Genomic DNA, 14,705 nt, shown 5'->3' with positions numbered 1-14,705 from the left:
ATGTATAAATAACTTTAAAATATAAACCTTCTAGATAAAATTTATAGATAATCATTAGATATTAATTAAGACGCAAGACATGAAATCATTTCGCAAATCTCATAGGAATAACCTGTTTTCTTTTTCTTTATTTATATAATCCAATAGGTTAATTTTAGTACTTGAATTTCGTTTCGTTATCAATATTAAAAAATACTAACTATTTCATGCGGTGATTTGTCTCATTTGAACATATTAAATCATATTATTTTAATAAAATTCTCAGTATTTTTTTTATCTCAAGCTTAAATAGAATCTTACACAATTATTTTGTTCTTTGCTTATAATTATTATATTATTTATTATTTAATATTATTATACTTTCATGTGATTTTTTATCCTTTTAATAATTATAGATAAATATTATTTTTTTATTCTTGAAATTTAATATATTTTACGCTTTTATCCTCGTACTCGAAACTATCTTACTATTTAGATCTATCAATAATATTTTAAATATTATTAAATTATTTATTTTATTTTATTTTAAATTAATTTAAAGTATAAATATTCTCACATTATATCTATTTTTTCTTTATACAGTCTCTTCTCTACTAAAAATTTTTTAATTAATATTTTTCCTGTAGTCAAAATAATATCCTATTTGCCTTTAAGTTATAACTTTGATTAGTCTAAAATATTAATATATAAGTTCTTTGATTATTATATTTCAAATCAATTAAGTTTTCTTATATTAGATATTTATTTTATATTTTTTAAATTTTTAATTCTATATCTAGTAAGACTTTAATTTTTGGTGGTCCTATCCATAGTTTGAGCATTCTCATCATAATTTTAAGAACTTTCTAATATTAAGTAAAATATTTTCCTTTCATTACTAATATTAAATTTTTAATTATTTTTTACTTTTGCTATTATGTCATCAGATATATGGTATTATCACAGTTTCATATGGCTTTTAATTAATTTTCCACTTTGTTTAGTATTATTATCCATTACTATCCTTTAATATAATATAGATAAATCCAGAATTTTTTTAATCTTAAAATAAATATCTATTTTTTTAAAAATATTTCTTGAATTCTTAAGTTATTTTAATTTTCCAATAGTATTTTTAAGTATTTTATTTCACTTTATTATATTTTCTAAACTAATTCTTAGCATAAATATTCTCACGCTTCTAATTTATTTTTAATATTTTTAAGTTCTTATTTTATCCATTAGACATAAGTTGTGTGGTATATATTATCCACAATATGAACTTTCTTATCATAATAGATAAATAACAACTTTCTCATCTCAAATTTAAATAAGTTTTTATCATTTTTCTTCATGACGAAAGTTTTGATTAATTTCTCTCTATTTATTCCTTATTTTTGCTATTATATTATTCAACACATAATATTATTAGACTGTTATATGGCTTTCATTAGCTTGTTTAATTTAATATCTTTTTCTACCACACTCATTTTAGTATTAATCATAAAAGTTAATTTCTTCTTTGTTTGAACACATTATATCTAATGATAATATTTTCACTATCATTTTATTTCTCTATGTGCTATTTCTACAAATAATAAAATTATGAAATGAAAGAAAACAGATCAAGTGGTTAGTGAATAATTATAAGCTATCAAAATTTATTTACTATAAGAATGCGAGTCAATTTTAATTTATTTCTACCATAAATTAAATTTGATCAAATCTAAGTTGTTTTAATCCTTATTAAATTTGTGTAAAATCTATTTAGATTATGTCTTAAAAATGCTAAGTGACATTTTCTGAATATGCCACTTGGCTTAATGCCATACCTCACTACCTTCCTTTTAATATAATATATATAGAAGATATAAATATTTAAGTTTTTTCTTATCTTATAAATAACTGTATACTTTATGTAAGATCTTATTTTATTGCATGAATTTTTTAATTTTTGAAGTTAACAAATCTTTAATATCTTAAGTAAATTTTAGTTTTATTTTATATTTTAACTTACTTCAAAGTATAAATAGTCATAGGTTATCTCAATTTACGTCTTTCTATATTTTTTTTATATTTTTTTCTATTATATTTTATTAATTAATTTTTTACCTCCATATTTCTAGCTAATTTAGAAGAAAATTTTATGAGTGGATCAATATATATATATATATATATATATATATATATATAAGAGAGAGAGAAAGATTAGATTNCACCATGCCTATACATCGCACTCGATCACATAGCAATTAACAACAAGACTCAACTCCTATTCCCTCAAGCTAGGGTTAAACCAAACACTCTACCTCGGTCCCAAGCATAGCAATCAACCTTCAAAGACCGCCTTTCCTCTACAATCCGACTCCGAAACAGTGATATCTAGGCATGATTAATTCAATAATATCAATAAAGACTCAAGGGCAACATCCCATAGCCTAGATATGAATTTTCTAGCATTCTTCCAAAAACAAATAACAAAATTAGACACCGGGCCCACATGGTCCAAACTCGAGGCTCGGACCAAAACCCGATCACCCATAACCCCACGAGTCCAAATACATAATTTGTTTTAAGATTCGACCCCAAATTGAGGTTGAATCACCCGAAATTCTCAAAACCCTACTCTACCCAAAACCCATAATTTCTACCTTGATTTCATTATTTAGGGCTAGGATTTCAGTAATTAATGAAGGAAATTGAAGAAAACAAGTTAAACAATGCTTACCCAAGAAGCTTTGATGAAGAAGTGCTCTAAAATTCGCCCTAGGACTTTGGAGAAGGAAGAGTTCGTGAAGTGATATGTTTTTCCCGTCATTGGTTCTGTTTTTGACTTAAAAATTAACTGGGCGGATTTGCCCTACGCGATCGCGGATATAGGGATGCGATCGCGAAGGGTTACACAGAATGGGCAACGCGATCGCGTGGGTTGTAATGCGATCGCGTAGGGGAAAACTGGGGGGTCCAAAACTTGGTCTATGCGATCGCAACCCTATTGGTGCGAACGCATTGAAGGAAGTGCTGAGGCAGTGCGATCGCGTGATCAAGTACGCGAACGCGAAAGAGCAAAGAGCCAAAGGAACGCGATCGCGGGCTGAAGATTGCGATCGCGTAAGAGGAAATTACTGAGCAAAAATTGCAGAAAAAATCTGCTACCATTCTAAGTGCAAAAACACCCCGAACCACCTCCAATTCACTCCCGAGCCCCCGAGGCTCCTAACCAATCACACACACTAACTCAATAACATCCTACGAACTTACTCGAGCGATCAAATTGCCAAAATAACATCAAAATCATTGAATCAAGCCTCAAACTCATCATTTCTATTTCAAACTTCATAAACATCCAACTTTAGATAATTAGGTCCGAAACACGTCAAACGACGTCCGATTTCGACCAAACTTCACAGAAAGCGCTTAAACAATATATAAGACTTGTGCTGGGCGTCGGAACCAAAATATGAGCCCGATACCACAGTCTTTTAATCAATTTTCATTTCCATTTTCCTTAATAATTTTAGAAAAACAATTTCACAGAAAAATTCATTTCTCGGGCTCTAGACCTCGGAATTCGACTCCGGGCACATCCCGAGTCCCATATATTTCTACGGACCTTCCGGGACCGTCCAATCTCGAGTCCGGGTCCGTTTACCAAAAACGTTGACCGAAGTCAACCTTAAACATATTAATATCAAAATTCTTCAAATGTTTTTCACAGAATTCACATATTTCAACATAAAAGCTTTCCGGCTACGCGCCCGGACTGCGCACGCAAATCGAGGCAAGTAAAAAAAAGAGATTTTCAAGGCCTCGGAAGCACAGAATGAATGAGGAAACAGGTGATGACCCTTTGGGTCGTCACACATTAAATATGTTTCCATTTATAATTCTTAATTATTAATGTTGTCTTAAAATTGCCAAGTGGCTTTATTTTAGCTTGCCACTTGGCCTAACCACAATTCATACTACTCTCCTTTTATTATAATATAGATATAGATTAAATTTGTGTAAAATCTATTTAGATTATGTCTTAAAAATGCTAAGTGACATTTTCTGAATATGCCACTTGGTTAATGCCATGCCTCACTACCTTCTTTTTAATATAATATATATAGAAGATATAAATATTTAAGTTTTTTTTATCTTATAAATAACTGTATACTTTATGTAAGATCTTATTTTACTGCGTGTGTTTTTTAATTTTTGAAGTCAATAAATCTTTAATATCTTATGTAAATTTTAGTTTTATTTTATATTTTAACTTACTTCAACGTATAAATAGTCATAGGTTATCTCAATTTACGTCTTTTTATATTTTTTATTTTTTTTTCTATTATAGTTTTTAATTACTTTTTTACCTCCATATTTCTAGCTAATTTAGAAGAAAATCTATGATATATATATATATATATATATATATAAAGATAAAGAGAGAGAGATTAGATTTGTCTAAGATATATTTAGATTATGTATAAGATTCATTAAACTACTTCCCTTAATTATGTTTCCATTTATAATTTCTAATAATTAATGTTGTCCTATAATTGGGAAGTGGCTTTATTTTAGCTTGCCACTTGGCTTAACCGCAATGCATATTACTCTCCTTTTAATATAATATAGATTTCTAATAATTAATGTTGTCCTATAATTGGGAAGTGGCTTCATTTTAGCTTGCCACTTGGCTTAACCACAATGCATACTACTCTCCTTTTAATATAACTAGTATTAGTACCCGCGGCGATGCGCGGACACAAATCATGTCACATTGTGATGTAGGTTGTTTGAGTCATGTGCAAATAACCTTAAAATATAAACATTTCAGATAAAAGTTATATAACATTAGCTATTAATTATAAAGCAGGATATGAAATTATTATTCAAATCTTGTAGTAGACAACTTTTTTTTTATTTGTAGTAACCTAACCCCTTAATTTTAGTACATGCATTTCGTTTCGGTGTCAATATTAAAAAATTACCAAATATGTCATGTTGTGATCTATCTTGTTTGAGCATATTATATCACATTATTNCTCAACGACTCATAACACTTTTACTCTAATGATGCCACAGTGCCATAGTGAGATTAAACTAAATCCTGTACAAGTTTGTGAAAACACAGATCATCTAGTACTGTAATCCTCTACAAATCTCGCATTCATCCCCACATCAGTTGAGTCCACCCTCTTGAGCGACCCGAATTTTCAAATTTCAACACGTACCCTTCAATTACACACGAGATCTTCTAACATACACATAAGGATCATACCACTTAAGAACACTCCGCAAGAGATAAGCCACCTGCTTTGCCTCAATTTAGTATTTCAGCATACCTTCCACCATCATACACATTACACAGTCATTTAGTCTTCCTGAGTCTGAACTCATACCGCCACATGTAACGCACTTCACTCCCCAACTAGGGGACACGAAAATATTCTTCACGCGCCCATACTCGGGCTACACATCAAATCACAATAGGAAACGAACACTTAACAGTTCGTCTATTATCCAGCAGACTTCTTTGTCACTACCAAGTCATATAGATACATCTCGCAGTACTAACATACTCATCACATGGATATCCAACCGCCATTCCGGCTAATAGGGACAATACCGAACATATAAGTTCAAAACACCTGCTCACACAATCAGCACCTCGGTGCTCAAGCCATAGGCAAATATCCGACCTCAAGTCCTCCAGACTAGCCCAACATAAACTCACGGAGATTACATTTCGCCCCTTGATCGGGGAATCACAAGACATCAAGGCACATCTGATACTGAGCGCCCATGCGCGCATACAAACGTGTGGAAGGAATTTCAAGAGTTTCTTTTCAAGCTGAATCAAGGACGCACGATAAGAATTCAAGAATGTGAAGTTTTCCTAAAGGTTCTGCAGCCTCTCGAGGATAAATACAGACGTCTCCGTACCGATCCGCGAGACTCTACTAAACCTGCTCATGACTCGTGAGACCTAGTAACCTAGGCTCTGATACCAACTTGTCACGACCCAAAACCCTGCACTAGTCGTGATGGCGCCTCTCGTGAAGACAAGGCCAGCCAACTAACCCACATAGTCCCTTTCAAAGTAGTTAAACATAAATGAATAGCAAAATACGACTTAAGGACATTAATTAACGAAGTTTACAACCCAACACAGCCCGACCGGGGTGTCACAAGTCACGAGCACCTAGAGAAGTCTAAATACAACTACAGGGCCAACAATATACGGAATAAAATTTAGAACCAAAGGAAGTAGTCCGGTGCCGCGAACGGTGGTGGTCACTCTGCTCAGCTACGATAGAAATACCTTCAACCAGCTCAAAACCCACTACCGGGTGAACAATACCTGCATCTGCACGCGAGGTGCAGAGAGTAAAATGAGTACTCCAACTCAGTGAGTAATAAAACTAAATAATAACTGAGCAGCAAGAAATCACGTAAAGCAACCAACATGCTATACAAAAGCCGGGTGCAATTTTCTGAGAAAAACAGTAAAATCTGTGAAATCTTTAGAAATACCTTGGCTCAGTTCAAATCTCTTTTAAAAATGATCTTTTCAGTGATTACGAAAACGATTTCAAAACAGTTAGTGCTGATACGCGCAGAAAATCCGCCCCTCGGGCACAAATACTACGGTATAATAGGTAAAGAGGCAAATAAGTATGCAAGATGAGCACATAAAAGTTCGCCCATCGGGCAATATCTCAATACAGTACCCGCCCCTCGGGCATGATTTATGTTCCTGGTCAGTCATTGTTATCTGACCGGTCAGCCATTGTTACCTGACCAAAACGCGTATTACAGTGCCATTGTTACCACTGGTCAATCATTGTTACCTGACCAAAACGTGTACAACAGTGCCATTGTTACCACTGTCTAACATTTATCCGCTCTAGATGGGTACCTGCGCTCACTGTGGGGGTGCAGACTCCGTAGGGGCTCCTACAGCCCAAGCACTATATCATCATAAGGCCTGAAAGCCTGTACATATCAACATGAGGCCTGAAAGCCTTCTCACAATACACTCGAGTCCTAAAAGCCTCCTCACATATCACTCGAGGCCTGAAAGCCTCCTCACATCACTCGACATATCCTCACATATGGCCCTCGGCCTCAATCAGTCCAAAAATAATCATAAGCCCCTCAGGAATCAGTAAAGACAATAATGCTCAGCTCTAACAATAGTTCAAACATCAGTTAACACTCAAGGTTGAGTAAAAATATAGTTGAGTTCATGAAACAGTGTAATTCAAATGGACTGAGTTCAAATAATATTTCAAATAGTGAGGAAAACAGTGATGATAGCTCACAAGGATTTCAAACAGTCGGCAATAAGCCCCAAGTATGGCAATCAGCCCAAGTCATGATAATATCAAATAAGTTTCAGTCAAATACGCGATAAAATCAACAATCGGGACGGACCAAGTCACAATCCCCAGCGGTGCTCTACCCCACGCTCGCTATCCGGCGTGCAAGTCACCTCAATATAGCACTACGACATGCAAATCTGGGGTTTCAAACCCTCAGGATATAATTTACAATCATTACTCACCTCGAACCGGTGAAATCTCTAGCTTGCGACGCCCTTGCCCCATCAAATTGGCCTCCACGCGCGTCGAATCTAACCAAAATCAGAGCGAATACATCACAACATGCTAAGGGAACAGTACCCAATTGAAAACAATCGAAAATATCAAGAATCTCGAAATTAGCAAAACCCGAGCCCCGGGCCCACTTCTCGAAAAATTAGAAAATTATCATCACCGGATTCCTTATCTCGCCACGAGTTCATACATACCAAGAACTCTCAAATCCGAGCTCAAATGGCCTATCAAATGCCCAAATCAATTTTCAAATTCTCAAGCCCTAGTTCTTAAATTTTAGGCTTAATTTCCATGAATTTCTAGATGGATTTCACAATAAGAACGAGTTTTAAGTTCAAAAATCTTACCTCCAATCGATTCTCCTTGAATCCCTCTTCGATTTCCTTCAAAAAGCTCCCAAAAAGATCAACAATGGAGTAAATGAGCCCCAAAATCGCGGATGAAATGTATAAACATTCTAGCCCAGGTCACTGTAGCTAACCCTATGCGATCGCATCTCAACCTCTGCGATCGACATAGCACAAAATTTCCAATCCCTCAAAATACCCTATCGCGATCACAACACATGCTACTGCGATCGCAATAGCCATCGACATCCAACACCTGTGCCGATCGCAACCCAAACTCTAACGTCATCCGTANNATAAGCGATACCGCTTCTGCGGTCCAAATTCTGCAGAAGCGAAAACATACCAGAAGCAACAGACTTAGCACATGAAAAATTCCGAAACTCTCCTTTTAACCATCCGAACTCACCCCGAGGCCCCCGGGACCTCAACCAAAAATACCAATACGTCCTAAAACATTATTCAAACTTGTTCCAATCATAAAAACACCACGATTAACACTAAAACCATCAAATTACATCAAATTCAAGCCTAAGTTCTTCAAATTCTTCCGAAACTCGCATTCGATCAAAAACCCAACCAAACCACCTCCGAATCATCTGAAATTTTGCACACACATCCTAAATCACCTAACAAAGCTACTGCAACTCTCGGAATTGCATTCCGACCCTCGGATAAAAATCTCACCTATCAACCGGAATTCGCCAAAACACTAACTTCGCCGATTCAAGCCTAATTCTACACCGGACCTCCAAAATCAATTCCGATCACACTCCTAAGTCACAAATCATCCCCCGAAGCTAACCGAATCACCGGAAATCACATCTGAGCCCTATTACTCATAAGTCAACCTCCAGTTGACTTTTCCAAACCAAGCCTTCCTTAAAGAGACTAAGTGTCTCATTTCTTATCAAAACCAATCCAAATTAACTCTAACACACCAAATACCGATAACGAAACATGAAGAAGCATAAAATGGGGGAAACGGGCGGTAGCTCCTGAGATGACGGGTCGGGTCGTCACATTCCCACAGTGGAAACACTTGCAAGATCAATTTGGATGTATTCAAAATTAGTTTACAAATTGATTGGTAGGCTTTTTATTCTAGAAAATTTGTCAATATAGATTGCACTTGTAGCTTTAATGTATTCTCTTGTTAAAAATTCAAATACAGTGGGAAAATAATACCATTCAAATCAATTTTTCAGTTTGATGTTTATATTTGATATGGATGTTAAAATGAGTATTATAGCACATAATCTATTTATGTTAATTGAAGCAACTTAAGCAGATAAACTAATTGTAAGTTGTGATCCCCAATATCATTCTCTATCAGTTATTAAATGGATATAATAATGGGGGAATGATACAGTTAACCACAAAAATAAAATTATTTGCCCTAGTCTACCCATAAATTAATTACATTTCCTACCTATAGTAGTTTTTGTGGGAATTTTTTTCCTTATTCTTCGATTCTTTTTTATTTCTATGCTTATTTTTTTCTTTTCTCCTTCTTTTCTCGTTTTCTTCTTATTTTTTTTCCTTTTATAATTTCATCTAACTTTTTTTTTATATTCTTTTTCTCTTCATAATCTAATTTCATTTATTGTTTTCACTATTTTTTATTATTCTTTTTTAAACTATTACTAAAGAAATATCAAATTGTGTACTAATTAAATGTAACTAATACAATTACAAAATATTAATTAAATATGATATCGGTATATTATATAGCTATAACAACATGGTATACAATTGTACGCAAAGAGTTAAAAAAAATTTAATTCAATTATTAAACTGAAATAATTTCAATTGTCAATAAAAATTTCAAAAAACTCTAAAAGGGTCTAATTGTATGAGCATACCATTACATTATATAGCATACTATAATATATTTTTTTTAGCATTTTTAATTTGCCCCTCATGTTGGGTAAAAGCTTAAAGCAAATTAAAAAGGAAAAGGCAAGTGAATTTACGGATAATAAGTATACTATTATAGTATATTGTATACTATTGCAGTATACTGTTATAGTATATTGCATATTATTACAATATACTATAACAATACATTGTATACTATAATAGTATACTATTGCAGTATAACTATATACTCCTATAATATATTCTATACCGTAGAGGTATACTGTTAGGTAACTGTGTTCTTCTTTGATTATTACAATATACTGTTGCAGTATATTGTAAACTATAATAGTATATTGTTGCATTATAGCTATATACTGCTACCGCATATTGTATACCGTAGAGGTATACTATTGGGTAGCTGTGTTCTTCTTAGATTTTCAGCTTAAAATTTCGATCTCAATCACCTCAAATCAGCTCCAAATGCTATCAAATTTCAGTATGAACTTTCAAAAGGTACTATAAGTAATATTTAACTGCACCCACTTTGAATCAAACAAGAAATCTTCAAAAACAAAATTGAGCTTCAAGCCCAACAGTGGTGGATATTCAAATACACATAAAATTTTTGATATGGGAAGCTTACTCGAAAATACTATAAGCAATATTTTATAGCACCACATCGAATCAAACAAGAAATCTTCAAAATAAAATTTCAAATTGTGGAGCTTCAAGCCCAACAATGGTGGGTCTTCATACACACATAAAAATCATAAGAAGAGGAGGTAGAGCAATAGCTTGGGTTGACCCACTTAATGAAGATCTTTTTTAAATTTTGGGTCTGGATTTTGCTTCACAGTGTGGTTGTTACGAAGGGAGGATTATGGTATTTTTTTTGCTTCATTGAGATTTGCACACAAGACCTCTCAAATTCTTCCTCTGAAGGTTTCTCCCGAGGTAACGTTAAATTTTGCCGGATAAATAGTCTTGGTTGCATAGGTAGGAAAAGTAAATAATTTATGTTTGGGTATTTAAGAGTAAATAATTTAGACTTAATGGGTATAAAGTGAGATTTAATGATTCATTTACTTATTAAAAAACAACAATTTTAAATTTAAAATATTGGGCCCATTTACGGGTCTTTCCTCATCTAGTTTACTACAATGTAGATTATTTGGTTGGTTTACAGTGAAGTGCGTATTTTGTAATAAAGTCATGATTATAAATGCAAATTTGCATTGCAATAGTATGTTTGGATTGACTTATTTTGAGTGGTTATTGGCTTTTAAACACTTTTTTAATTTGTATGGTATTTTACAATGATAAAAAGTGCTTAAAAACACTTACTTTTGAATTTTAGCTTTAAAAAGTACTCTTTTATAAGCCAATCTAAACCCACTGCCGGGTTCAGATGTCATCAAAAACCCTTCTTACATCTTCACTACTTTTTTTTTCTTTTTTTTCCATTCGCCGATATTACTCCCATCCAACTGTCCAAGATAAAAGAAAAAGGATTTAAAAAAGAAGAAGGTTGAACTAAAATTTGTCATATAGATAAAATCTGGTGTTTGTTTAATTCCTGAAAACCCTATCCTCTCTACGATTCTTTTCTTATCACAAAAAAATGGATTCCCTTCTTCTTACATCTTCCCCTGATATTGGAAATTTGCTCAGCTCTTCCTCTCCTTTCTCTAAATGTTATCCTTCCATTTCTTCAGCCAATGGGCACTCTTCTTTCTTCCTATATTTTCTCCACAAGAAACCCTCCTCACATAAACTCAGGACCTCAGTTGTTTCTTCAGCATCAAACAACAACAAGAAAAAGAAGAAATCTGATTCCCATAGTTTTGTTCCTAAACCCGATGAAGCCACTGGTCCTTTTCCTGAAGCTGTTCTCCTTAGAGAGGTTACTTCCTTACTCTATAATCTACCCCCCCCCCCCCCCCTCACATGTAATTAGAATTTAAAAAAAAAAAAATTCTTGCTTGTGCAAATTTTGTATATTTATTCTAGTTTTAATTTACACCCATATGTAATTTTGGTTTGTTTGTCCGGAATTCTGAACAATTTTTGAGCCTCGCCCATTTCAAAACTGTTACTTATTTCCTTATAAAGATTGAGAAGAAAAGAATAAAAATATGGAAAAGATTGAATTTTTATTGGGGTTAGACTAGTTTGTGGTAATGGTTGTACATGTTTAAATTTTTTTCTTGCTTATATGTATGAATTTTTATGTAATTTGAACCCTTTGAATATTGCAATTTATTCAATTTTTCAGAGGAAAACGAATTGAGAACCCTTTCAAACATATTACGATTTCCTTAAAAATTTTGGAAAAATAAATAAATAATGATAATCTTAGTGGGTACACCAGTGGACTAGTTGGTGGTTAAGGGCAGGACATAAGTCCAATTTTCTTTTGCTTATGTATATGAGTTTTGATTTGATTTTGAACCCTTTCACTTTTGAAATTTTGCAGAGGAAGGTCCAAGAAGACGGTAGACTTCTACCTGAGTTTGCAGATGCTGAAGAGAGTAAGACATTGACATGTTGCTCATTGATATCTTATTATGTGAATACTTTTCATTACTAAACTTAGGGTCTAATTTGCAGAGGAACTTTTTGAGGCTCTAAATCTGCAGCTGGAGAGTGATCTGAACGTGGAACAGAGTAAGTATGAGCTTCATATGCTTAAACTTATAGATAGTAGCTGGATATGTTGTCTTCTTTTCTTTGTGCATTTCTTCTTCTAGGTGTGATTAATGCTTAGTTGTTAAGTGTGAGGTTGGAGAACCTTCTACTTTTAGTGACCAGTATCTTTATGAAACTGTCCAATTATATATAGATGATTCATACCACTACTTCCAATTACTTCTGAATTTGAGACTTATTTGATTGATTGATAGAATATAGGACGAAAGGTATGTTGTGAATTAGCATTTTGGATTCTGTGCAACATGTCATCTGCACAATAATATCTGTGTTGCTTGTTAGTGCAAGTAGAAGGAGATGCTTTAGATTGTCTTGTGACATTTGCTCGTGAAATACCACTCTTGTCATATCCTCCACCACCATGCTTACGCCTAGTCCCTCGTTCTGTGGTATCAGATCGAGGTCTGTTTTTCCACCAATGGCCAATGCTTTAATGTTTTGTTTCTTCCAACTATCTATGAGCTTCGGGGATCTGTCACCTACTTTTCTTGAAGACTCAGCTGAAAGATTATAGGCCACCCTCTTTATAATTGACAAGTTGACACCACATTCTTGGTCGTTGGAAGCTAAAATATAAGATTGTATCAGATTAAAGTAGCTTACCCATGAATTCTTGCCAATATTGTTTTGATTAACTCACTTATTGAATTGAAAGAGTGCAGCAAAATTAGCTAGAAATCTATTGTTATGTCTCCATTCTTTTCCTATCAATTTATAGTTGAAATGATCTATTGACTTCCCTGTGTGCAGTGAGACACTATGAAGTGGTATATTTGATTCATGAGGATCGTGCAGACGAGGTCGAGAGTGTGAACACGAAAGTTCAAGGTTAGCCATCCCTTTTACATATATCAACCATCTATTAGTTCTACAAAAGTCCGGTTTTTGATGTGTGGTGTCAAATGTGATAGTGTGTTTACCAAGTTCTTTTGTTAAACTTATATAACACTTCATGGAAATCATGTCAAAACCTAGTATTTCAGAAGTGGTTCGAATCTACCACATGATGCAACAACCACAGTTCTGCTCTCTCGATCCCCTATTCTCTAAAAAATTGATAGCTTTTAGTTTCCTAAACATTATCACTTTTTCCCTGTGATTTACGTTTCTGTTTTCTACATGGTGACTAAAATAACCTTAAACATTTGACATTTTTATAAACATGCAGAATATTTGAAAGAGAAGAAAGGGAAGCTGTGGAGATTCAGTGACTGGGGTATGCGTAGACTGGCATACAAGATTCAGAAAGCATCACGAGCTCATTACATTTTGATGAATTTTGAGTTGGAAGCCAAATGGATTAACGACTTCAAGAGCATGCTTGACAAAGATGAGAGAGTCATACGACATCTAGTGATGAAGCAGGACAAGGCAGAAACAGAGGATTGTCCTCCTCCTCCTGAGTTCCATACCTTGCGTGCTGGTACGGATGATGAAAATGAAGAGGACATGGATGATTTTGATGACTATGAGGAAGACGATTTGGAGGGTGAGGATGACATTGATGATGATACTGACGGTGTTATTCTCGTGGATGTTGACGATAATGTAGATGGTAGGGACAGTAGAAACAGTCAGCAAATTAATACACACAAGATAGGACAAAGGAAAGTGAGTGTGTGAAAATTAGTTAGTACTTACTTTGCTCACTATCTTGGAATTTTGATTACTTATAATTTTATCATTAGATTATAGTTTCCTGAAGTTGGTTCTTGTACCCCTCCCGCTTTTTTTTTTTTTTTTTTTTTTTTTTTTTTTTGGACTGTCCAGCTAAAGGAGACTTTGATAATCCATCCTATAATACCTAGAGCTGTCAAAATGGGCTTAGCCCGTGTGGTCCGCCTAACGCAGCCCGCTACTTGGATAGGGTTGGGCTAGGATTTTTTGAGTCCATTTAAAATTGAGGTTTATAAGTCCGGCCCAAGTCAGTCTGCTGGGCCTTGAGGCTTGACCGAGGCTGGGCTTGGGTCGGTCCATGGGCTAAAAATTAACAAATTAATTAACTATTAAATGTTTGATATTTTAAAAAGTAAAAACTAAAAAGAACTATTAACTATAATCCTCATTCCTCAACCTTAGATTGCTCATTTACCCTTCCATATCAACTAGAAATTATATTTTTGACATGCATGTAATATGACAAAATTAGTTTTTCTTTTGCTTAATTAATAACGAACTCGAAAAGTTTTAGTTGGCCAAT

At 33.9% G+C, this 14,705-nt stretch overlaps 1 protein-coding gene across 1 annotated transcript; it reads left to right on the top strand.

Moving 5' to 3' along the window:
* Positions 11,225–14,209, top strand: LOC109232199. Its single transcript, XM_019397884.1, has 5 exons — positions 11,225–11,699; positions 12,273–12,327; positions 12,407–12,463; positions 13,256–13,333; positions 13,674–14,209. Exons 1-5 carry the CDS (start codon positions 11,418–11,420, stop codon positions 14,126–14,128), a joined length of 927 nt encoding a protein of 308 aa, XP_019253429.1. The 5' UTR covers positions 11,225–11,417; the 3' UTR covers positions 14,129–14,209.

Source organism: Nicotiana attenuata, chromosome 9 (assembly GCF_001879085.1).
Source record: "Nicotiana attenuata strain UT chromosome 9, NIATTr2, whole genome shotgun sequence".
In the NCBI taxonomy this organism is placed as follows: domain Eukaryota; kingdom Viridiplantae; phylum Streptophyta; class Magnoliopsida; order Solanales; family Solanaceae; genus Nicotiana; species Nicotiana attenuata.
Note: the sequence above shows the minus strand (reverse complement) of the source record. Positions and strands in the feature narration are given on the sequence as shown.